The following is a 23,859-nucleotide window of genomic DNA, read 5'->3' on the forward strand; positions in this document are numbered from 1 at the left end:
TCTGTTTATTTGCTTCATTTCAGTATCTTTTCAGCAATTGTAAAGTAGGGTGGGAGTTGTTTTACAAGTCACTGTTTGGGGCCTTCTGTCTCTACAATACTGCAGCTAACATATGCATCCAGTCGGAATGCAGTCTCCTTGGCTACCAAAGCCCTATCAAAACTAGAAGCTTGAATCTCAGCTAATATTAAGTATCTGTGCCCTGTCAAGCTGGCCAATTAATAGGAAGGAGAGTAAACAGCATGTGTGATCAAGGACAAGGGAAGATCTGAAGTCAGAAACATTTGAGGGACAGCATTCAAAAACAGCCATACATTTAAAATAGAAAAAGGGAGATTCATTTGAAGTAAACATAGCTAGGAATTGAAAGTAATGAGGAAGGCAAAATTTGTCAAATATCTGAACCATCACATAGATGGTGGCAAAAATGCCATTTTAGGTTTCAGCAGAAAGAGGTGAGTAAAACAGACAGAGCAAGATTCACAATATATCCGAAAGATTTGCTTTGGGATATGCTGAAGACAGAACTCAACATATTAAAAAAATACGTTTTAAATTTATTTAACTGTCAAACTTTGTTCATCTCAGAGTAACTATGGATAGACAAACGTTCCTGAAAAATGTGATGGGTCCGCACCTTATTATATGGTAGTCTTTTGGGTTTGAAGAAGATACACTGTTGTGCAGTTCATCTGTAGACATGAGGGTGGGTCTATAGTCCCAGTGTGGAAGGGCAGAGTCTAGCACATAGGTCTGCAACCCACGGCTCCGGAGCCGCATGCGGCTCTTTCAGCCGTCTCCTGCGGCTCCCAGTCCTCTGCCATGTGCAGTCCAAAAAAAAAATTGGGACTAAAAAGTTCAACCAATCAATTCAAATATGCAGGGTAGGTGCATATCTCTCCTTGGCTCCACTCTTCAGTCAAACCCTGTTCTGTGCATGTACGCATATGCACACACATTTTTTGTGGCTCCGTTTTTCCTTTTGTGAGGGAACCGGTTCCGAGTGGCTCTTTCACTGTTTCAGGTTGCTGACCCCTGGTCTAGCACAATGGGGACACTGAAAATTCATTGTTATAATAACTGTGGGTGTTATTCTGTGGTAGTGCCTGTCTTCAAAGCTGGTAGAAGCTCCATAGCACGGAGCTCACCAGTGAGTTTTGTCAGCAGCTGCAGCTTCTAGTTCCCTTGGGTGGATGCCACAGTGTCATTGGGGTTTCTTCCCCAGGTTTTGTGGTGTTTGCTGGTTGACTATGGGGTTCTGTTCCCAGATTCCATCACACTATAGAGCAACTGGTGAGGCATATGGCAGTCATCCATTCTGATGATGTTTCAAACCCATCTCATCTGATAATCAGGAACCCAATGCTGGTTGTGCCAACCAATGCTGAAGATAGAACAGAGAGAACCCATGTGAAATTTCTCCAGTTGTTTGATGTGTCTTTGGCACAGAATCCAGGAGTCACATCCATATAGAAGAGAAGGGATAACCACAGCCCTGTAGACTTTCAGCTTTGTGGAGATAAGGATATTGTAGGGATTTATTCTTCTGTTCAGCTAAGTAATTGTATCTTAATATATGAGAATAAAACATCTGAGAAGAAATAAATGCAAATAGACTGGTTCATTCCTTGAATCTCACTGATGTAATTGCATTAATTCTGGGTAACCTTAGACTCTCACTGCTTATCCATCTTATGAACATGTTATGCTGCTGTTTTCATGTTTTGGTGGGGCTGCAGTCTACTAGCAAAAAACCCTGGTTTTTTTCCCCCCTCATTTGCAAATGTTTCAAACATCCTGCCAGTTTGAATCCCCCCACCCCTACGACATACTGATCTATTGCAGATTTAGTTTTGACACGGATATTTCTTTTTCCCCCACACAATTGAGATTTTGATATTCTCTCACAATGGAGAACATTGCGCATAGTGAAAGAAATCTAGCAGGCAGGTGCACAATACTCATTAAGCTCTCTTGCTATCATCTGCCAATGCAATCAAGCCATTTCAGAGCTAAAAAAAAAATATTTCTGCATGTTTTGGAGAAGGTTCCATTGTTACAAACCAGAGGCCTTCTGAAGGCTATTCTCCCCGGTGTAGGAAGCTGTAATGATTTTAAAGATTACCTTGTCATGAAGAGGTAAGATCCATGTAAATCCTTCATAGTTCTTTATACAAAGAGGAGGTGTGTTTGTGTGGGGGGAGGATACCAGGAATGTGTGAGAGTCTGTGAAATTAAGTCAAGTTTTCAAAGAGAATTTAGCCTTTTGAAAACAGCTCTAAGTAGCCTTCTCTCCTTAAGAAGCTTTTATAGGTGTTGGCAGTAGTCTGCTCACAGCTGGATTCTGCACTTTTTTTTTCTTGCACTCATTTATGCCATTGTAAATTAGGAGTGGCCCATTTTAGCTGAGTGGAACTTAACCGAGAGGATAATCAGGTCTTCTGATTTTATTGAAATGTTATCACTGAGTTCAGTCCCCAAATGTCAGCATCTCCATTCCTTCTAGGTAATGCTGTCACATAATTAATAAAACTGTTACAGATGATCTTCCACTAATTAGGCAATATACTTGTTCTACTTACTAATTAAAGAATTACTCTGACATTTGGACTTACTAAGCTGACAACCTTTCATATATGTGTATGTGTGGGTGTATATACACAGATACAGAAACACACGATGTTTTATGTGTGTTTGTGTATGGGTATTTTCCAGTAATAACTATTAGCAAGATCCTAGGGGCTACTTGATAAAAAGAAAAAAAAGACACTGCTTAGACATAATACATGAGAGCATGACATAATCTCTTGCACAGATTATTACTATATTTCTCTATGTCTAATCAAACATATATATAAATATTTTTTCTCTACAGTCACAATATTCTCCTGTATGAAGATGGTCATGCTGTTGTTGCTGATTTTGGAGGTAAAAAAATGGATTTTTTAAAAAAATCACAGTACTTTTTTCCATGCTGTAGAGAAAAAAAAGTTGACATAATTACTTTGCACGGGTGGACACTTTTGAATTTTGAGTACATGTCACAGGTCACTTGTAAATAATTGGCTTTGGTGAATCATTAAAAACCCATTTGCCTAATGTGAGTTTGCAGAGGAGGTTTTTTTTACAGCTATCTCAGAACACTTCTTGCTATTCAAGGTGACTGTGGCAAGTACCAAGAGGGACCCCCTCACTGTGGACCTCAGAACATGTTCCCTTCATGAAACATGAAAACTCTCTTCCATGCTACATTTTGTGATTCAGCAGATTTCTTGGGGGATGCTGGAGATCATAAATGGGGTTCCAAGTAGGTCCATGAAACAAATAGCCTCCATTTTGCCGGCTCTATTATTCAAGTTATCTTTTAAAGAAAGACTTAGTTAAAATTACCTATAGGAAAATATTTTCAAGATACTCTGTATTTCTGCATATTTTTTTATTTATGATGCACATGCAAAATAATCTAGATCAAAAATAGAAAAACATGTTCTCACACTTAATGGTAATATTTACATATATATATATACATATATACATACATGTATATATATATATATATATATATATATATATATATATATATATATATATATGTGTGTGTGTGTGTGTGTGTGTGTGTGTGTGTGTGTGTGTGTGTGTGTGTGTGTAAATTACTAACAAAGAATTAAAGGGAAACTGAGATGCATTTCTGACTCCTTAGTCGTCCTCAGCCAGCTATACCCTTCTGAGATTCGAACCTGGGCTAATCCGTCATCCTCAGGCTGGTGGCTTCAGCTTCCTTCTTCTGGGAGAAGATGGGATTCCGTCGAAACGTTGCTCCTACACCTTCAATTCTACGCGGGGAAAAACCCGAATGACCAAAGATCCACACACAAACACCCGCGAAAACCATATATATATATATATATATATATATATATATATATATATATATATATATATATATATATATATGAATCTTTGGTTATTCGGGTTTTTTCCCACGTAGAACTAAAGGTGTAGGGGCGACGTTTCGACGGAATCCCATCCGTCATCATCAGGCTGGTGGCTTCTGCTTCCTTCTTCTGGGCTTCTGCTTCCTTCTTCTTCCTTTCTCCCAGAAGAAGGAAGCAGAAGCCACCAGCCTGATGATGACGGATGGGATTCCGTCGAAACGTCGCCCCTACACCTTTAGTTCTACGCGGGGAAAAACCCGAATAACCAAAGATCCACATACAAACACCCGCGAAAACCTTCAAATTGCCAAATACAGGTCTACATAATGTACTCATCCTTGGCTGTTTCCAGCACCAATCAGCTGGAGAAGTGAGGGTTCTTCAGTGTTGGGAAGACTTGTAGATCCCATGGAATAGCTTACATCAGGGGTTCCCAACCTCCGGCCCATGGCCCACAAATGGGCCTTGAGCTGTTTGGAACTGGGCTGCAGAAGTAGAAGGCGAGCAGGCGGGCATCCCCACTTGCACAAGCAATGGGCAAGCATACACGCTCTATTTGCGCAAGTAATGGGTGAGCATGCCTGCTGCTCACGCAAATGGAGATGTGCGTGCATACTTGCCCACTGCTTGCGTAGTACCATCTCCTCTCCCCCCCATCATTCCTCAAAGCTGAAAAGGTGGGAGAACTCTGCTTTATATGATCCAGATGCCCGCCTCAATCTGACACAGATCCCATTTTCATCACACAAAGTTTTATTATTTCTAGAAACATGCATAAAAACTATTTGTAAGATATTTTTGTATTTGACAAGCCCGCCAGCAGCTTCAAGATGGCTTTTAGCTTTGGCATTTCCTAAATATGTGGGTTTCAGCCCCCAGAATTCTCACTGCGCAATTTGTATATGATTGTCAAAATTGTCATTCTCTTACCTCATCAAACCCATTGTTGCTCCATTGCTGGAAAAAACTTCCCACCCTCCAACAGTAATGTAGATGTGTAAAAGAGGGTTGCAGTAAGGAAGAGGAACTGCCCTGCTTTGGGTTCTATTGAAAAAGAAAAAGCACGATTCTTTCAGTAGAAAACCTGATAATGATTTTTATCTTTAATTTCTAAGGCATTACATGACTCCATGCTGTTTTCAAGATTATATGCACATATGTGAAAACTGCACAGAGCGCCTTTTTTTTTTTGGCAAGCCTAGAGTTTTCAGTTATATTTTACCGTTCCACACATATTCTTAATATTGCAGGTCCAAGAAGACAAGTAGCTATTAACAACTATTCTGGGAGTTGAAATACACACATTAAAAAAGTACTCAGGTACTCTGTTCTGGACTTTAATATTTTTTGATTGGAAGCAGGGGGTTCTCATTTGAACAGCAGGACATATTTTGCAGAAGCATCCACCCTTATGTACCTCCAACCCTTGACGTCCAGTCTGGTTACAAGACAGGTTGGAACAAATGTTATTTCTGCAAAAGCCAGGTCTGCAAAATGTCACCGCTTCTTTGTCCAGTGGTTGGCTCATGATTGCAAACATACAATATTTCCATCTAGCAACTCTTAATTGTAGGTGTTTGTGTAAAAGGGCACTGCGCTTAAAGTAAAAAGCCTCTAAAAATGCAAAACTAAGAAGAGCCTGTACAGGATTTTGTGCATTAGAAGTTACCATATGCAGCATTGTTAAGGAATTTGGATTGAAGCACCTATTTTTAGTCTTTGGCAGCATGCTGAAGTCTTCATTGCTAAAATATTCAATGAAAATTATTGTTATGCTTCACAAAACCGATCACTTGGATACTCAGCTATGATATTACTGCATTTCTGTTTTGTTTTCATATACCTGCTTTCTCTTTTTCCCACTTGCTTATCTGAACTAAGTGATGTCGATTTAAATACCCTCCTCCTTTTGTTTTTGTTTTAATTTTAAATCTTAGAATCAAGATTTTTGCAGTCTCTGGATGAAGACAATATGACAAAGCAACCTGGGGTTTGCCTTTTTTTCTCTTGAAGATTTGTGTGTGTGTGTGTGTTCTATATATATATATATATACTGTATATGTATATACTGTATATATATATATACTGTATATATATATATACTGTGTGTGTGTGTGTGTGTGTGTGTGTGTGTGTGTGTGTGTGTGTTACAGTATATTGATAGTGTGTTCCATTGTTTCTTGTCCACATTAATTTCGGTAAATTGCTCAAGAGGACAAAGATTATTGAGCAAAAAAAATGTTCTTTCTGCTTTGCATGCAGCAATGGGCTCTAGTCTGCTTCAGTAAGTAGCCTAATATTAGCTTATATTAGCAACTTTAGTTCAGAATGAAATTGTAACTGTTGGTGGACTAGATTTCCGCCCACTCCTACTTACATCCTAATTGTTTTATCCTTTCCAAGCTTTCATGAAAAAAAACTACTGAGTCAAAAGTTGAGTTATGTACTGAGAATTCTCAAGGAGAGCTTGCAGATTTGGTGCCAGTTTTAGAAAGTCCCTTTTCTCAAATTGTCTTTGCAAAGCAGAGTGGGAAACAATTGTCCAAGAGGGGAGAGCTGAGTTGTAGCTGGTAGAATCCCACAGATTAACCTTAGTGAAGATGTCCCTAAGCATCCTGATTGCCACTATGGGCATTACTTCCAGAATGTTCTAGCCCAATTCACTAAACCATAACTCTCTAAACTTTCCTTATTTCTATCACTATATAAATATCTTAGTAGGTCTTTTTTCAAATCTGAAGAATTATAATCTTCGCCATTACAGGTGATCTTAACTGGACTCGAGTTTTGGTCACTAAGTGAAGCCTGTCATTAGGCAAAACATCACATCACATCACTGCTTATTGATAGCAGTTTCAGAAGTCCAGATTGTGATCATTTGGCCAGGACCATGCCATTGCTAGGTGACCACTTCATGCTTCTCCTGACCTGCCATGCTCACCTCCCCTTCACCTTTCCCTCTCAATCTATGCTGTTTTGGCCACTGTGCATTCTTCCACCCGCACCAATCCCAGCTCCTAGCTGCCTACAGCTGATGTCTGCTATCCTTTTCTCCTACTGCTGCTGAGGGCTACCCAACTGAGGCAGCCACTGGTCCTTCACAAGGCCCTTGCACAGCCTTCCATAGTCTCATAGAGGCCTCCTGAATATATCCCAAAACACCAGTAGCTGCCTTGTCTGGGCATGCCTCATCAGCATAGGACAAAGAAGATGGCAAAGTCAGTTGGGTTTTGTGACAGAGATGGTGGTGGAGTGCAAGGCAGCCAAAAAAAAAAAAGCACAGATGAGCAGGAGAAAGGTGGGTGGTGAGAGTTGGAGGCACGCTATGGTCATAAATGTGGAAGACTGCCAAGCACCCAAATTTTTATCCCACGTCCATGGGGACGCTGCAACAGCTTAAATTAGCATTTATTAGTACGCTACATTTGTCGCAGGATACATCTTGCTCCTCCTGTACACAGACATATTGCAAAACTGATTTCAGACAGTCTTCAGTAAAATTGTATTTCAGAATGGAAACATGTACAAGGAAAATTATTCTGGTGTTTTGCAGGCCGTGAATCTCATAATGCAATCTATAATGTCTTTGCTGCATGAATTAGTTTTAATATGGAAACAACCCAATCGCTATTCTTTCATTCATGGAATTATTTTGTTAGCATAGTGCCAGAAAGCAAACAGAAATAAAATAGAGAAGAGATGGGCTCCCTTGTGAAGAAAGAAAACATACAGTTATTGCATTATTGATGTTGTCTTGATATATAGAATCTGCGCTGGATGGCCCCTGAAGTATTCACACAGTGTACACGGTACACCATAAAAGCTGATGTTTTCAGCTATGCCTTGTGTCTCTGGGAACTGTTAACAGGAGAAATTCCATTTGCTCACCTGAAGCCAGGTAAGACTCTGAGCCAGTTTAACATCAGGCATGTTGCACAATAAAACAATGTTCTGCATGTGAATAGTTTTAGAGGTTTTAGAGGAATGCTTGCTTATTTATTTGTTCTGTTTAATATTATGAGGTTTCAGGTTTTACATAAAAGTTGTAGAGCCAGGGTATTGCAATCAAGCCACAGTACTCATTGAAATCAGAACCTCATTTTTTTAAAAAAAAGAAAAGAAAAGAAAAAAGAAAAGAATCATATAGGCAACTGAAGAGCTGATAATAACATTTAGCCCTTAGGTACTTCCTCCAAACTGTTCTTATCAGATGCTTGGCTCAGGCTTACTAGAATTTTATATTCTTTTGCTACAGGGATTGGTGCCTAAAAGATAATCATATGTTGATGAAAAGATACTATAAAACAGAAGCAGAAAAGTACCTGCATCACAGCCAGACACATGTGCTGGGGAAACCTGAAAGCTAAAACTGTGCATTAAATGAATTAATCTAGTGTCAATTATTGCATTTTAGCATTGTGTAGTTTCAAAGGGACCTTGGAAATCATTCTAGCTGACTCCTCTTCACCTCAGGATTTATATCTGGATGCATAACGTTTGCCAATTCAAGAAGATATTTGAATTTTCTTTTCAAGATTTGGGGGTGGAAGGAGAATGTTCAGTGATCTCCTATGGATTTGGTGGAACCTAATTCTTTTTTTAAAAAAATAGAGATAAAAGGAAACCATGTGCATTTCACTAACTTCATTTGGATCCAAATACTGGTGGCTGATACCAAACACAGCTTAAACTGAAGAGGTTTCTGAAGAAGTCAGTTTACTGTGGTAACCAAAGAAGATCTATACTGTAAATAGGTTATGTGATTTAAGAAGTATAAGAACAAAAAAAGGATGGGGCACAAAAAGGACCATCTCTGTGGAAAAACAGCAATGTCTTCTCTTTCCTTCTTCCCAGCTGCCTCTCCCCGGAATGGGACAACTTGCCACAGCCAACTCGCTGTAGCCAACTCACCACGGCCAACTTGGTGCTGGATAATTTAACAATTCTATTTAATTATTTGAAATAATTTTTTTAAAAAAATGTTAATTTTTGCCACTCACATTTCGTTCTGTACCTCCTTTTGCATCCTTTCTTTAAGAATTCTATTCCACTGTTTCTTAGATATTAGTGTAACTCTTGTCCTGCAGTGAGTTGGCTGTGGCAAGTTAGCCACGGTGAATTGTCATAGACAGGCCTCTTCCCACTGATTTTTTTCCAGGTTTCTCCTTATGGCTATTAACAGCCAAATGCTTTCATAGTAAAAACCAAGAAGCTTTGCAGTTTGAAGAATTCCCCTGAATCTTCCTGTTTTAACATGTGTGTTTTCTCACTAATTAGCTTCACTTGTCTTGTATAAAAGCTCTCCATCCCATTTCTCCATTGCTGAGCTTTTCAGCACCATTATTCCTCAAAAGCATTTAGAGTTACATATTTATTGAACTTCTGTTCTTATATTTTGTTGGTGAAAACTGAAGAAGATTCCTTTATTACTCCTCCTTCTGAGAGCTTATGAAGTCCAGATTTACATTTCTTCTGACTTTTATGGAATTATTATTATCCTTAGTCTATTCTTCTTCTTTTTTTCTCCTTCTCTCTTTTCCTTTTTCAGCAAAACAAATTATTATTTTTTAATTGATGGCTTTGCTGGTATTAATTTGTTAAATCTACTCAAGTAAAGGAATGAGGTTTTGATGTAGAGTATGGAGAGCCATTGAAGTAGCTTTCCAACTAGGTTTACTCTTTTAAATAAAGTTTTATTAAAGAAATTGTTTAACAGAATAAAAACAATATGAAATTAAAGAGAAGGGAATATAAAAGTAAAGTAAAAGAAAAGTAATAAACAAGAAAGAAAAGAAAGAAAGAAGTGGTTTCCAGGATTCTTTATAGCATTCATAAATGTATTTATATTTTATTCTCTCTCTTTCAAGATACATCATGGTGTTTTCTTTTCATATTTTACTCTTTCTAACAGTCGAATCCTTTTCCCCTTTTTTCCAATATTAAAACCAGTTTTTTCCATCCATTATATTTGGTCTGCCATTTGCTACTTTTTTTGGAGGGGGTTGACATTTTATCCCCCTTCATGGATTACTGCCTTGATGTGGTGAAGGAGCTTGCGTAATTCAATGAAGCTATGAGCTATGCCATGCAGGGCCACCCAAGGTGGACAGGTCATAGCAGAGAGTTCTGACAAAACATGATCCACTGGAGAAGGAAATGGCAATCCAGTATCTTTGCCCGATACTCCCATGTAACACCTCTACTCTGCGAGCTGCATTGGCTTCCGGTTGCCCTCCAGGTGAGATTCAAGGTGCTGGTGATGACCTATAAAGCCCTAAATGGCTTGGGTCCGGGATATCTGAGGGAACACCTGCTGCCGGCATCAAGCTCCCTTCGTCCTGTGCGCTCGCAGAGGGACGGTCTTCTCAGGGTGCCGCCAGTAAAAGATTGCCGGTGGATAACACCCAGGGAGACGGCCTTTTCTGTGGGTGCGCCTGCCCTCTGGAACCAGCTGCCCGTAGAGCTCAGGACTGCCCCTGACCTACGCTCATTCCACCGGGACCTGAAGACTTGGCTCTTTGAGCTCTCTGACCCAGGCTGAGAATTTTAACTGGGGTTTTATTTTCAGGGATAATTTAATCTTTTAATTCTCTTTTAACTTTGTATTTTGAAGCCCTGGCTCTTCGAGCTTTCTGGCCTGGACTGAGAGTATTAACTGGGGTTTTAATTGTATTTTAATTGTAATTGGGGTTTTATTTCAAGGTTAATGTAATCATTTTAATTATTGTTAATTTTTGTAATTTGTTGTATTGTTTTTAAAAAACCTTGTTAACCATCCTGAGTCCTACGGGAGAAGGGTGGTATATAAGTCTAATAAAATAAAGTAAAAATAAATAAAATATTGCACCATTGCACTCATTTCACATGCTAGTAAAGTTATGCTTAAAATCCTACAAGCTAGGCTCCAGCACTATGTGGACTGAGAACTACCAGAAGTACAGGCAGGATTTCGAAGAGGCAGAGGAACTAGAGATCAAATTGCCAACATATGCTGGATCATGGAGAAAGCTAGGGAGTTCCAGAAAAACATCTACTTCGGCTTCATTGACTATGCTAAAGCATTTGATTGTGTGGATTACAACAAACTGTGGCAGTTCTTAAAGAGATGGGAGTACCAGACCATCTTATTTGTCTCTTAAGAAACCTATATGCGGGTCAAGAAGCAACAGTGAGAACTGGACACGGAACCACTGACTGGTTCAAAATTGGGAAAGGAATCCGGCAAGGCTGTATACTGTCACCTTTCCTATTTAACTTATATGCAGAGCACATCATGAGAAAGGCAGGGCTAGATGAATCAAAAGTTGGAATTAAGATTTCCGGAAGAAATATGAACAACCTAAGATATGCAGATGATACCACTCTAATGGCAGAAAGTGAAGAGGAACTAAAGAGCCTCTTGTTACAAGTGAAGAAGGAGAGTGCAAAACTTGGGTTGAAACGAAACATTAAGAAAACCAAGATCATGGCATCCGGCCCTCTCAATTCCTGGCAAATAGATGGGGAAGAAATGGAGATAGTGATAGATTTTATTTTCCTGGGCTCCAAGATCACCACAAATGGGGAGTGCAGCCAAGAAATTAAAAGACGTTTGCTCCTGGGGAGGAAAGCCATGGCAAACCTAGACAGCACACTAAAAAGCAGAGACATCACCATGCCAACAAAAGTGCGTATAGTCAAGGCTATGTTCTTCCCAGTTGCAATGTATGGCTGTGAAAGTTGGACCATAAGAAAGGCCGAACGCCAAAGAATTGAGGCCTTTGAACTATGGTGCTGGAGAAGACTCCTGTGAGTCCCTTGGACTGCAAGGTGATCAAACCGGTCAGTCCTAGAGGAGATCAACCCTGACTGCTCTTTAGAAGGCCAGATCCTGAAGTTGAAACTCAAATACTTTGGCCATCTTATGAGAAGGAAGGACTCACTGGAGAAGAGCCTAATGCTGGGAAAGGTTGAGGGCAAGAGAAGAAGGGGACGACAGAGAATGAGATGGCTGGATGGAGTCACTGAAGCAGTAGGCATGAGCCTAAATGGACTCCAGAAGATGGTAGAGGACAGGAAGGACTGGAGGAACGTTGTCCATGGGGTTGCGATGGGTTGGACACGACTTCACAACTAACAACAACAAACATTTTATCTTTTGACTATTAATTTTAAAACCAGCTAGCATATCAAAATATTTTTAATTTTTCCATTAAAATCTCTATTCAGTGAATTCTTTCAGAATTATCACCATACCATCAGCATATTGCCTTTTCTTTCACTCATATGTCCTTTTCTTCACAATTCTCTCATCCTGCCTCAATACTTCAAGAGCTAGAATGAATAAAAGCAGAGATAAAGGATATTCTTGCTTTGGTCCATTTTGGATCTCACAAGGTTTTCTTAATTCTCCATACAACTAAGTTTGTGTCTTTCTTAAAGTTAAGTTAGTACATATTATCATTCAGATTCTGCCACAAAATATAAATAAAATTATTTCCCCAGTTTGATCTAATATATTTCCGAACATGTTGGCTGGTTTCACACAACATATTTAACCTGTATCCTAATTCTGAGTTCACAATATGCTAAACCATAGGCTAACCCCAGCCCCAACCCTAGCCACATTAGTCTATGGTTTAGCATGTTATGAACCCAGAAAAATGGATTAATTCAGGTTAAATGTGTTGTGTGAAACATATATCAAGGTAAAGAAGACCTAAACAATGTTAACACTAATCAGAATTGATCCTGCTGTACAAATGCATTTGATACAAATGCATTTGATAGGCATCTCTGCCTTAGTGACACATGTTATGTGAACGCAGCTAATTTTAGTAAGGATCTGTGTGGCTTTCGGTCCTCCCATCAATAGTGTTGTCAGATTGATATGTTATGCAGTGTCATATATTTCAGTGAGAAAGGAAGTTCCCTTCAATGCTGTCTTATTTATAAAACATTTATTTATTAGATTTATAAGCTACCCATCTAATTATCCAGAGTGACTCTTCAGTCATTATGACAGAACTGAGGTTAGAGTCTATATTAATAAAGGCTGGCTCAGTCCTATTAGCTCAATTCACTACATTGGAACAAGTGCTTCAATGGATTTCATAACTCCCTAGGAATAATCTAGTCATAGTAGATGGAGAATGCAAGAAACAAAGCATTCAGATTAAGAAAAGTAGGTCTTTGTCCCAGCCCAGGATATTTTGAGACACATGCATTACTGTGCCAAAGTCAGAATGACCGCTGACTAAGTCCAAGCTCTGTAAATAGTAAGAATCAAGTGGATAACACTCAGAAAAGGAACTTTTATTTCATGTGGCCATTAATACATAACTTTCCCTTCAGCTCTTTATTTCCATTTGGCTGTCTTCTTTGGAACTCTCTTTTTCTAAGAGGTATAATTCTAGTTGTTAAAAGCTTGCAAGCTATTCCATATTCTCCACTAGGGTCACGTCCCTTACAAAGATTTCTAGAAGCAAGGAAGAAATGTGTTTTCCTCTTTGTTAGGAAAAAAGAGATGACAAAACACAAACACTGCTTACTGAACACTTTCTGACCCCAGTCTTTTAACTCTTTTTGGGAAAGCCAGGCAATTGGCTGACTATTAATCTATGATGAGTTTTAAAATAAGGCTAAATAATACAGGGAATCATACAGAAAGGTGGGAGGCAAGCATTTTAAAAAGAATGAAAGATTGGCAGTGTGTGGAAAAACTGCTTCGGCTTTATAATACAAGCATAATAAAAATAGAAAGGTAACAAGCCATTACATAGGCCATAACTGCCAACCAATTAAACCTTCTGCAATGGTGTTTATCAATTAGGCTGGGATGTTGAGCAAAAGGTCCTTGTGAAGAAGAATTACACTGAATAAACCATTTAGGGCTGTTGTAGTAGCTTCCTTTTACTATGTGTGTATAAGAGGTCATACTGAGTCAAGTCCAGAGAAGCATAAACTATGTTGCTCTGGGTATGCAAATATGGAGATCTTTGTCTCATTTTGTTATATTGTCTGTATTATATCGGCTGGTTAAGGACCACGAGAGACAGCTGGCACTTAGTTGAAGAGATGTTTATTCTGGAGGGAATCCCGGCGGTGACAGTGGGTTATAGTCGCCCTTTTATACATGAGCTGTCAAACCCTTGACCAATCCCTGCGGCATATTCTCCCGCCGCAGAAACTCTGACCAATCGGCTGTCGGCGGCTCTTGACAGCTCCGAGCTGTCAACTGGCTGCCGCGCGTGTGTGATCAGCTGGCGGCAGCTTTGATAGCTGACAGCTGTCAGGTTGCCGCATGTGCGTCCGATCTGTCAGAGCACTGTCAGCGGTTTTACCTCATAACTACTGTTGTTCCTAAACCTTTGAAGTATACACAACACAACACAACATTATCTGCAGTGGTTGCTTAGGAAAAGCCACTGGGGTATTAATGAGAGGAGCAGGCGTATGAAGATTAATAAAAATGGATTCCAATTGAAATTGAAGGTGGAGTTCAGTTTCAGGAGACAATTCTGCTGCTCAGATTTGTACATCAATTAATGTTCAGGGTCTTTATTCAACCCCAGAAGGTAATTGTGAAATTTATTTCTAGGCCGTTGCAAATTTACCCATTAAGGCTGACTTGTTGCAATTCACCATGATTAATTAAGAAATGACCAGAGACTAAACTACAGCCTATACACTTCTATCATAACATGGGGACAGAAGGCAGTTCTCCCACATTAAATATAGCACAAACCACTGTAAGTGGAATATATTATAATGGGAGGATGGTGAAAGAAAAAGACATAGTATAATGGTATCTCCTTCCATTTCTCAATTAGAATATAAATCGTATATTAGCTCGAACTACCTACATTTAACACCTCCCATTTTTGTATTAATTTTAAGAAAAGATGACAACCTACTTAATTTTAACAGTAAAGACTCTGGTTTTTTAAAAATGGTAAAACTTAACAATTGCACTGATTGCACATTACAGGATACATATAAAGCTTTGCTTCAGTTATTTATAATAACACATCTTTAATAAGTCATGTCTTTAAAATCCAGCCCAGGAAGGGTTTGGGAATATGGCCTGCATGCATGACACTTTATATATCTTTATAGCAATAGGATTTATACCTATATACCGCTTCACAGTGCTTTGCAGCCCTTTCTAAGCAGTTTACAGAGTCAGCATATGGCCCCCAAGAATCTGGGTCCTCATTTTACCAACCTCAGAAGGATGGAAGGCTGAAACAACCTGGAGCCGGTGAGATTCAAACTGCAGTCAGCAGAATTAGCCTGCAATACTGAATTCTAACCACTGCACTACCATTGCTCTTATGCTTTGAGTATCATATGTAAAAAAAAAGTATAGATTTCTGAACATATACAAGTTGATCCATCTACAGTAAATGCAAGTCATGTAGCATCCAATTGTATTATTTACTCTTCCTATGACAATCATCAGATTACAAACAATTTTAATGGTATTACAGCTTTTATATTCAGAACTCTATTGTGTTAAATATCTATGGAGATTCTCAGTCATCCAGGTCATGGTTGTCCCAAAGGTGCTTTTTCAAAAGGCAACTGGATTTTCTTTGTCTTGAAGACGTATTGTATTGAGTTGGAGATCCAGTATAAAAATTGTTAGGGATCATCTCTAATTATTTCAAGGGAGTAAGTCCCACTGAAATCATATAATGCTATTTATTCCCAAATGAGCAAAGATTACATTATAAAAGTCATGAATCATTAGAATAAATATCCCAGGATAGAAAACCATTCTATGAATATGGTCAGGGCATTATTTCATCATGTCATTCTCTCGCCTCCTAATTAATTTGATTTGTGATTCTATCTTAGAAAAGACTTTTATTCTGAAATATTAAGAATTGTAAAAAGGAATATCCCTAATGAAAGAGAAACAGACCGTTCACTATTATACTCTATCCAAATTCTCAACACAAAACAGAGACTGGTTGGGTATATTAAACCTTTGGAAGGCTAAAATAATTTCAGTTCACTAACCTTTAAAAGTTGGCTTCGCATCCTGAGTCTGCTTTTGGGGATAATCAATAGTTCAGCCTCATCATGTTCTTATTTACAGCCGCTGCAGCAGCTGATATGGCCTATCATCACATCAGACCTCCAATCGGCTATTCAATTCCCAAGCCAATCTCCTCTTTACTAATGAGGGGCTGGAATGCATGTCCTGAGGTAAGTAGGTCCCCTCCAAGTCATGGCCATAGTTTCTCTCTGGAGGAGAAATGGCAGATCAATGAATCTGTTGCTTGTATTTCAGCATGGACCAATACTCTACATCAGGGGTCTTCAAACTTGGCCCTTTTATGACTTCTGGATTCAACTCCCAGAATTCCTCAGCCAGGCACACTGGCTGAGGAATTCTGGGAGTTGAAGTCCACAAGTCATAAAAGGGCCAAATTTGAAGACCCCTGCTCTACATGTACTTCCTATTTGCTGGGATGCAGGCAACAGTTATCTTAGTTTGTGATATATTCTCTAGACCCTAGATTAATTAAAACAGTATGAGCACATTGGGAGTTAAACTGAGTTTTGATGATTCTTGTGACATAATATCCAAAATATGTGAAGTAGACCTTATTTGCCTTACTGTTAACAGCGAATGCTGCATGTGGCATTGATGTGCTGGTAACCTCCTCTATCTTATTAAAATAATTTTTAAACTATTGTGTGAAAGTCCCAACTGATCATAGTCATGATTGGTAGCAGAAGTAAATATTTATTGGTCTGTCTGGTGATGATCATGGTGCAAGGAAGTTTAAAAATTGAAATGCAAAAGAAATGTATTGAAAGAAGATATGCTAAAGAATGAAGTAAGAAATAATATAACCATCAATACAAAATAACAGAATAATAGAGTTGGAAGGGACTTTGGAGGTCTTCTAGTCCAACCTCCCTACACCATTTCAAACACATGTTTTTTTCCCAATCTTTTCTTTAAAATCTCCACTGATAAAGCACCCGCAACTTCTGAACACAAGCCATTCCACTGACTAATTGTTCTGTCAGGAATTTTTTTCTTGTTTCTTGGTTGGCTGTCTCTTTGATTAGTTTCCATCCATTGCTTCTTGTTCTGCCTTCAGCTGCTTTGAAGAATAGGTTGACCCTCTCTTCTTTGTGGCAGCCCCATAGATATTGGAACATTGCTATAATGACACCCCTAATTCTCCTTTTCATTAAATTAGACATTCCTAATTCCTGCAACCATTCTTCATATGTTTTAGCCTCCAGTCCCTTAGTCATCTTTGTTGCTCTTCTCTTTCTAAAGTCTCAACATCTTTTATATATGATGGAGACCAAAACTGGATACAATATTCCAAGTGTGGTCTTATCAAGGCATTATAAAGTGGTATTAACACTACAAAGGTGAGAATGGTGCAAAATGATGCAAAAATGAGAATGATAGAAAGATATTGTAGAATGTTTATGCAGAGAAAAAGAGTAAATGCCAATTAGGATTAAAGGAACCACAGAAATTGCAGTGCAATTTTAATAGAAATAAAATATTGTTTTCAAACTGGAAGAAAAATCTGAATAAAGATCCTTTGACAGAATGGATTAAAAATAAAAGTAACAAACTGGAGGAAACTAGCATAAAAGGATGGGAGACTGGAAAGAGAATTGTAAAGGTTTGCATGGGAATGAGAGAGACTGTCAAATAATGCAATTGAAATAAACTCTATTCTGTTAATGTTCATGTCTAAGACAATGTTAATGTCTAAGACAAAAAATGTTAATGTTTAAGACAAAAAATGAATGGAAAGAAAATCATGAATGTTGTCAGAGTATTGAAAAATACTAAGGCTGGGAGGTATAGAGTACATAAGTTGAGAAATGTTAAAAACATTCATATGGTTTCCTTGTGCAATTGCTGTACATCTTGCTTAATTTGTGTGTGAAGACTGCATCTGCACCTGATAATTGGAAGAATGTTGTTACTCTTTCCTGCATCAAGAAAAATGTAGAAAGTGCACTGGAATACTTAGAAAATGCATCCGGTATGTCAAAGAGCGATGGAGTCAAGCATGGATTATGGATGCTGAATGAATGTGAATTGAATGCAAAAGTGAGCGACTAGTAAAAAAAAGAAGTATCTGGAATGGTTTCATCATGCACAGTGAGTGAATAAGGCTTGAAGAGCAAAACAAATATATGATAGAAGAACAAATGTATTCAGAGGCAGGGAGAGGGAGAAAATAATGGTTGGATAGAATGAATGAGTTCATTCAAAAATCAAGGTGAGAAATTTAAATAAACAAAGGGAAATGTATAAAGTGGTTATTAGATGTAGTGGAAGCAAGGATTGTTGGCAAGGAGAAAAGCTAGGAAGAAGAATAGTGAATGGTGTTAATGCAGTGACAATTTCCTGATAGTCTCTCATCTGTGTACTAAATGAGTCTGTCTGCTTACTTCTCTTGAGCTCGGCCTTTGTGACAACCATATTGTACGATGTGAGGCTACAATCTGCAGCAGCAGATTTTTCCATCTCTTGATTAAAGTTGGAGAGCCAGCTTAGTGTAGTGGCTAAGACAGTAATGGCTCAGCGTTTCAAACATTTGAAAAATGCCTAATTTGAGTCTGCTGGCATGTCTCCCCCCCCTCCACACACACACCCTCCGTCCCCTCCCTCCCCAAACAAAAGAGAAACAATTTTCTATCTCTAGGCCACCCTGAACAGTGGCAATCAGCAACAGCCTGAGCCTTACATTTATCCATGCTGCCACAGCTGCCATTCAAAATGGCTGCCCCCAGCATTTCCCCAAGGAACGTAACCCTTGGGGAGGGGCACAATTGCCCCTGTGGCCCAGTGTTTCCCAGGATCTGCTGCATACCACTAACCTTCAGCTGCTGTCCTCTCTCTGTTGACAGACCCTGCGACCTACCGGAGGCTTCTCCGACTCATACAAGATCTTCATTCCTGAAGCCATTTCAGAGAAAGCTCTTGTGCGGCCTCTGCAGCCTCGTGAAAGCATGCCCTGTTCTCCTGCAATTTTTGGAGTCTAAGGAGGCCACAGAAGAGCAGGGACCTCTTGCGCAACCTCCAAAGGGTCCAGCAGCCACAGAAGAGCACACCCCATTCTCACACGGCTTCCACAACCTCCAAATATTGCAGGAGAACTGGGCATGCTTTGAATATTAGTTGTTGTTGAGTGTTGTTCAATGCTGGTGTGTCACTCAAAACATCATGGCGGGTCACCTTTGACACACATGACCTAGGTTCACTATCACTGCATTAAGGCATGAGGAGAGAAAACCGAGGACTGAGTTCTAATCCCGCCTTAGGCATAAAGCCAGCTGGGTGACCACTGCCCTAGGAAGGAGGCAATGGCGAATCACTTCTGATAAACCTTCCCAATGTAACTGCAGAGACCTGTCCAGACAGTCTCTGAGAATCAGACACAATTGAATGGAAGGGGGGGAAAATGTAGGGCTATAATCTGCAACAGATTTTTCCCTATGCTGATAGAGGTTAATTGGCGTTTTTTCCTACATAAAATACAGTCAAAACTCCTACTACTTCACTGGCCTGTAATAGCCTTGGGTGGCCATCCAACCTCACTCTGAATAACATGGTGTGAAGAAAAAGCTTTCAGGAATGAAAAACTGAGAAAGATAGCTGGAAATTGCCTCTTCGTTTCCTTTAAGACATTAATAAGTGAATATACAACATGTTTCAAAGTTGCATACATTTTTAATTGGTTAGAACAATAAGTTTAGCATTATATTTCAGAATTGATGTCTGAATAGAAATAGCAAATTCACCAAGAGTTGATCTTTTTACAGTAAAATCAGCTTCGTTATACAAGAAGGAAGTAGTGGGTGGCCCAAGGAAATCCCAGCTTTTAAAGAGAATTAAACAATGAAAAAATAGAGATTTTTTAAAATCTGACAATTCATACTGATAATATTTACTGAAAAAGACAATAGGAACCTGTTATTGTTTGGGGGCCTTTCTCCTTCTATGCCCTTCAAAAGCTGCATTTAACACTAAGTGGAGTTTTCTTTGTATGATATAAGGAAAAGCTTTATAGCTAAATTTCTGCATCTGTGTATAAAATGCATAAGGAGTCACTGTTCCTCATACCCCCTAACCTCCTTGAATGCTTAGCAGGAAATCAGGAAGATTAAGAAAATTGCCAATTTGATTTTCTTTTCTTTATATTCTGGAAATACTACAGTCATATCCTTCCTATTGCTTCATCTCAGGACAGAGGGAAGGAAGGAAGGAAGGAAGGAAGGAAGGAAGGAAGGAAGGAAGGAAGGAAGGAAGGAAGGAAGGAAGGAAGGAAGGAAGGAAGGCTAAACCCATGTTATATCTGGTGTTGCTCAAGAGATCCGATGTTGTTAAACTGATAGTATAATATTTATTTCTCAAAACCTTAAGTTAGTTTAAAGCCTTCACTTGTGAGAAATTATTTCAATACTTCGGTTAAATATTTTCAGATTATGAGGGACAAGAATAGATAGCGCCATCTACTGGTTAATTTTTTTACAGTTTCTCTACAAAACACTACATAATGAGGCATATTCTTCTCTGTTTCCTCCATCTTGCATTTTCATGCTTCCTTTATAACAATTTTAATAATAGAAATGATAAACTATCCATGAGAAGTCAATTCATCACATCTAGAAACAGGCAACAGAACTAGTCCAAGATACTTTGCTCCTTCAGTTTGCCTTTTAATATATTCCACAAACCAAATTTGAATCTTAGGGTCCTTTTCTCTCAGCCATGTTCTTGTACATTTTTCCAGCCCTTGGGTCAGCAGAAAAATATGCTAACAAAATTTGCAGCACCCCAATCGCCAAGCTGTAATCTACCCTGCCCTAACAACAAACCAGTTTGGTCTAGTGCAGGGGTAGGCAACCTTGGCTCTTTTGTGACCTGTGGACTTCAACTCCCAGAATTCCTGAGCCAGCATGGTTGTGCTTAAGAGCCCAGGCTGTGCTTAAGGCACTAAGCAAGAAACCAGGAGATGTGACTTCTAGTTCCACCTTAGGCATGAATGCCAGTGCAAGGTTGTTGTTGTTGTTGTTGTTGTTGTTGTTTTGTTGTTGTTGGGCAAATAGGAGAAGGAAGGAATATTAGGTATGTTCACCATCTGGAAGTATTTATAAAGTAAAGAAGGTAGGACAAAAAAAATCTAAAAGCTAAATTTTAAAAAATAACTCATTGCATGACAATTTAAGGGCAGTGCTTATATTCCCATCTCACCTAATGTCAGCTGCCAGGGGGAAAAAAAACAATTACACCTTGTTTCCTTAAAATGTGATGGGCAGACTTGGGCAAGTGCGGTCAGATGCCGAGATTGGAGGCTTCAGCTACTTGTCAAATGGCCTGGTCACCAAATGACTTGTCACATGAGGTATCCTGAATATGGGTCTACTCCTCTTCTAGAAGACCAATAGACCTCTGTTCCAAAAAGCCCAGCTGGATGGTCAGTGGACAGAGGAACAATGCAAGAGGAAACATGAAAAACTCTCAAGGTGCATTCAATGGGCTCCTTCATCTCAAGCCACCCTCCTATCTTTTCCCACCTATCCTGAGATATTTTTGCATAGAGATTTACTGGGATTGGTGCCAAGTTTGAGAGGTTTGTTGGTTTTCCAGTTGCTTGGGCTAGAAGAGGAAGCTGGATGAACTTCCTCTTCTTCCGGTCTTCCGTTTTGCCACTCCCCACCGTGGGGTTGCTGAGCCAATTAGATGGTTCCGCCCCAGGCGCTTAATGGACCCTGAGAGGTTTCAGGCAGCGCTGGGGTCCCCACCTGCCTCCTCAGCTCACAGCTCGGCAGATGCCTTAGTGGAAGCCTGGGAAAGGACGGCCACGGAGGCACTTGACCGAGTTGTACCCCTGTGGCCCCTGACCCGGCGCAGATCCCAATGGGCTCCATGGTTCTCCGCGGAGCTCCGGGAGATGAAGCGTCGGAGACGGGGCCTAGAGAGCGTTTGGAGGTCCAGCCGATCTGAATCTGACCGATTGCGACTAAGAACCCATATTAGGTCTTATCTCGCAGCGATGAGGGTAGCGAGATCTAACTATTACGCTGCCCTCATCGCGTCCGCAGATAATCGCCCGGCCGCCCTGTTTAGGGTGACCCGCTCCCTCCTTAACCAGGAGGTTAGTGAGGAACCCTTGTAGGGGCGTGCCGAGGAATTTAGTCAACATCTGTCGGACAAAATCGCTCGGATTCGGACCGGTTTGGACTCCGACTGGGCAGTATCGGACGATCAGGACACGAGCGATCTTGTCAGTGTCACCTGGGAGGAGTTCGATCCTGTGACTCTGGAGGAAGTGGACAGGATCATGGGGAGGCTGAGCTCCACCACATGTTTATTGGACCCGTGCCCTTCCTGGCTGGTTTATGCAGCCCGGGAGGGGACACGAGGCTGGTTCCAGGCGGTTATAGCTGCTTCTTTGAGTGAGGGTAGTTTTCCCGCCGCCTTGAAAAAGGCGGTGGTGAGACCTCTCCTCAAGAAGCCTGCCTTGGACCCGGCTGTTTTGAATAACTTTCGTCCGGTCTCCAACCTTCGCTTTCTTGCGAAGGTTGTTGAGAGTGTGGTGGCACATCAGCTCCCTCTGGTCCTGGATGAAGCGGATTATCTAGACCCGTACCAATCGGGCTTCAGACCCGGGTACAGCACGGAGACGGCATTGGTCGCGCTGGTGAATGATCTCTGGAGGGCTCGGGACAGAGGATACTCCTCTGTTCTAGTCCTATTAGACCTCTCAGCGGCTTTCGATACCATCGACCATGGTATCTTGCTGCGGCGTCTCAGGGGATTGGGAGTGGGAGGCACGGTTTTTCAGTGGTTCTCCTCCTATCTCCTGGGACGCTCGCAGTCGGTGTTGGCAGGGGGGCAGAGGTCGACCGCGAGGCCTCTCGCTTGTGGAGTCCCTCAGGGGTCGGTCCTCTCGCCCCTTCTGTTTAACATCTACATGAAACCGCTGGGTGAGATCATTCGTGGTTTTGGAGTTGGGTATCATCAGTATGCTGATGATACCCAACTATTCATTTCGACCCCAAACCACCCCAGTGATGCCCTCGACGTGATGTCCTGGTGCCTGGAGGCGGTCCGGGTCTGGATGGGGAGGAACAGGCTTCGTCTCAACCCTGACAAGACGGAGTGGCTGTGCATACCGGCATCTCGGGACATTCAGGATATCCCACCCCTCATTATGGGGGGTGAGTCATCTCCTGTAGATAGGGCTCACAACTTGGGAGTCCTCCTAGATTCACAACTCTCCTTAGAAGATCATATTGTAGCTGTGACTAGGGGGGCGTTCGCCCAGGTTCGCCTGGTGCGCCAGTTGCGGCCCTATCTAGACCGGGATGCCTTGCGCATGGTCACTCATGCGCTCGTGACCTCTCGTCTTGATTACTGCAACGCTCTCTACATGGGGCTACCCTTGAAGACCACTCGGAGGCTCCAACTGGTACAGAATGCAGCCGCGAGAGTTGTATTGGGAGTTTCCCGATACTCCCGTGTTACACCTTTGCTCCGCGAGCTGCATTGGTTACCAGTTGTCTTCCGGGTGAGGTTCAAGGTGTTGGTAATGACCTACAAAGCCCTTCATGGCATGGGTCCAGAATACCTTGGGGAGCACCTGCAGCCGGCGTCAACTTCCCTCCGCCCAGTACGCTCCCACAGAGAGGGCCTCCTCAGGGTGCCGCCGGTCAAAGAATGCCGACTGGTGGCCCCCAGGGGGAGAGCATTCTCTGTGGGTGCACCGGATTTATGGAACCATCTTCCGGTTGAGCTCCGGATGGCGCCCGATCTCCGCTCCTTCCGGCGCGACCTTAAAACCCATCTTTTTAAACAAGCGGGCCTGGCCTGATGGGACGGGTTGGGATTTTTATTAATAACTTCCATTTTAAATTTGTATCATTTATGGGCATTGTT

General features: G+C 40.7%; 1 protein-coding gene across 1 annotated transcript in view; it reads left to right on the top strand.

The window, feature by feature from the left end:
• LOC310639069 (serine/threonine-protein kinase TNNI3K) overlaps nucleotides 1-23,859 on the top strand; it is a gene marked incomplete at both ends in the record, with an annotated part of 213,262 nt that overhangs the window by 132,531 nt on the left and 56,872 nt on the right. The window contains 4 exons of the mRNA XM_083360468.1: nucleotides 2,876-2,928; nucleotides 5,873-5,925; nucleotides 7,701-7,833; nucleotides 16,021-16,130. Coding sequence (XP_083216594.1) covers nucleotides 2,876-2,928; nucleotides 5,873-5,925; nucleotides 7,701-7,833; nucleotides 16,021-16,130 — 349 coding nt within the window. The remainder of the gene's footprint in view (nucleotides 1-2,875; nucleotides 2,929-5,872; nucleotides 5,926-7,700; nucleotides 7,834-16,020; nucleotides 16,131-23,859) is intronic.

This window comes from Vipera ursinii, assembly GCF_947247035.1.
Source record: "Vipera ursinii genome assembly, chromosome: 3".
In the NCBI taxonomy this organism is placed as follows: Eukaryota; Metazoa; Chordata; class Lepidosauria; order Squamata; family Viperidae; genus Vipera; species Vipera ursinii.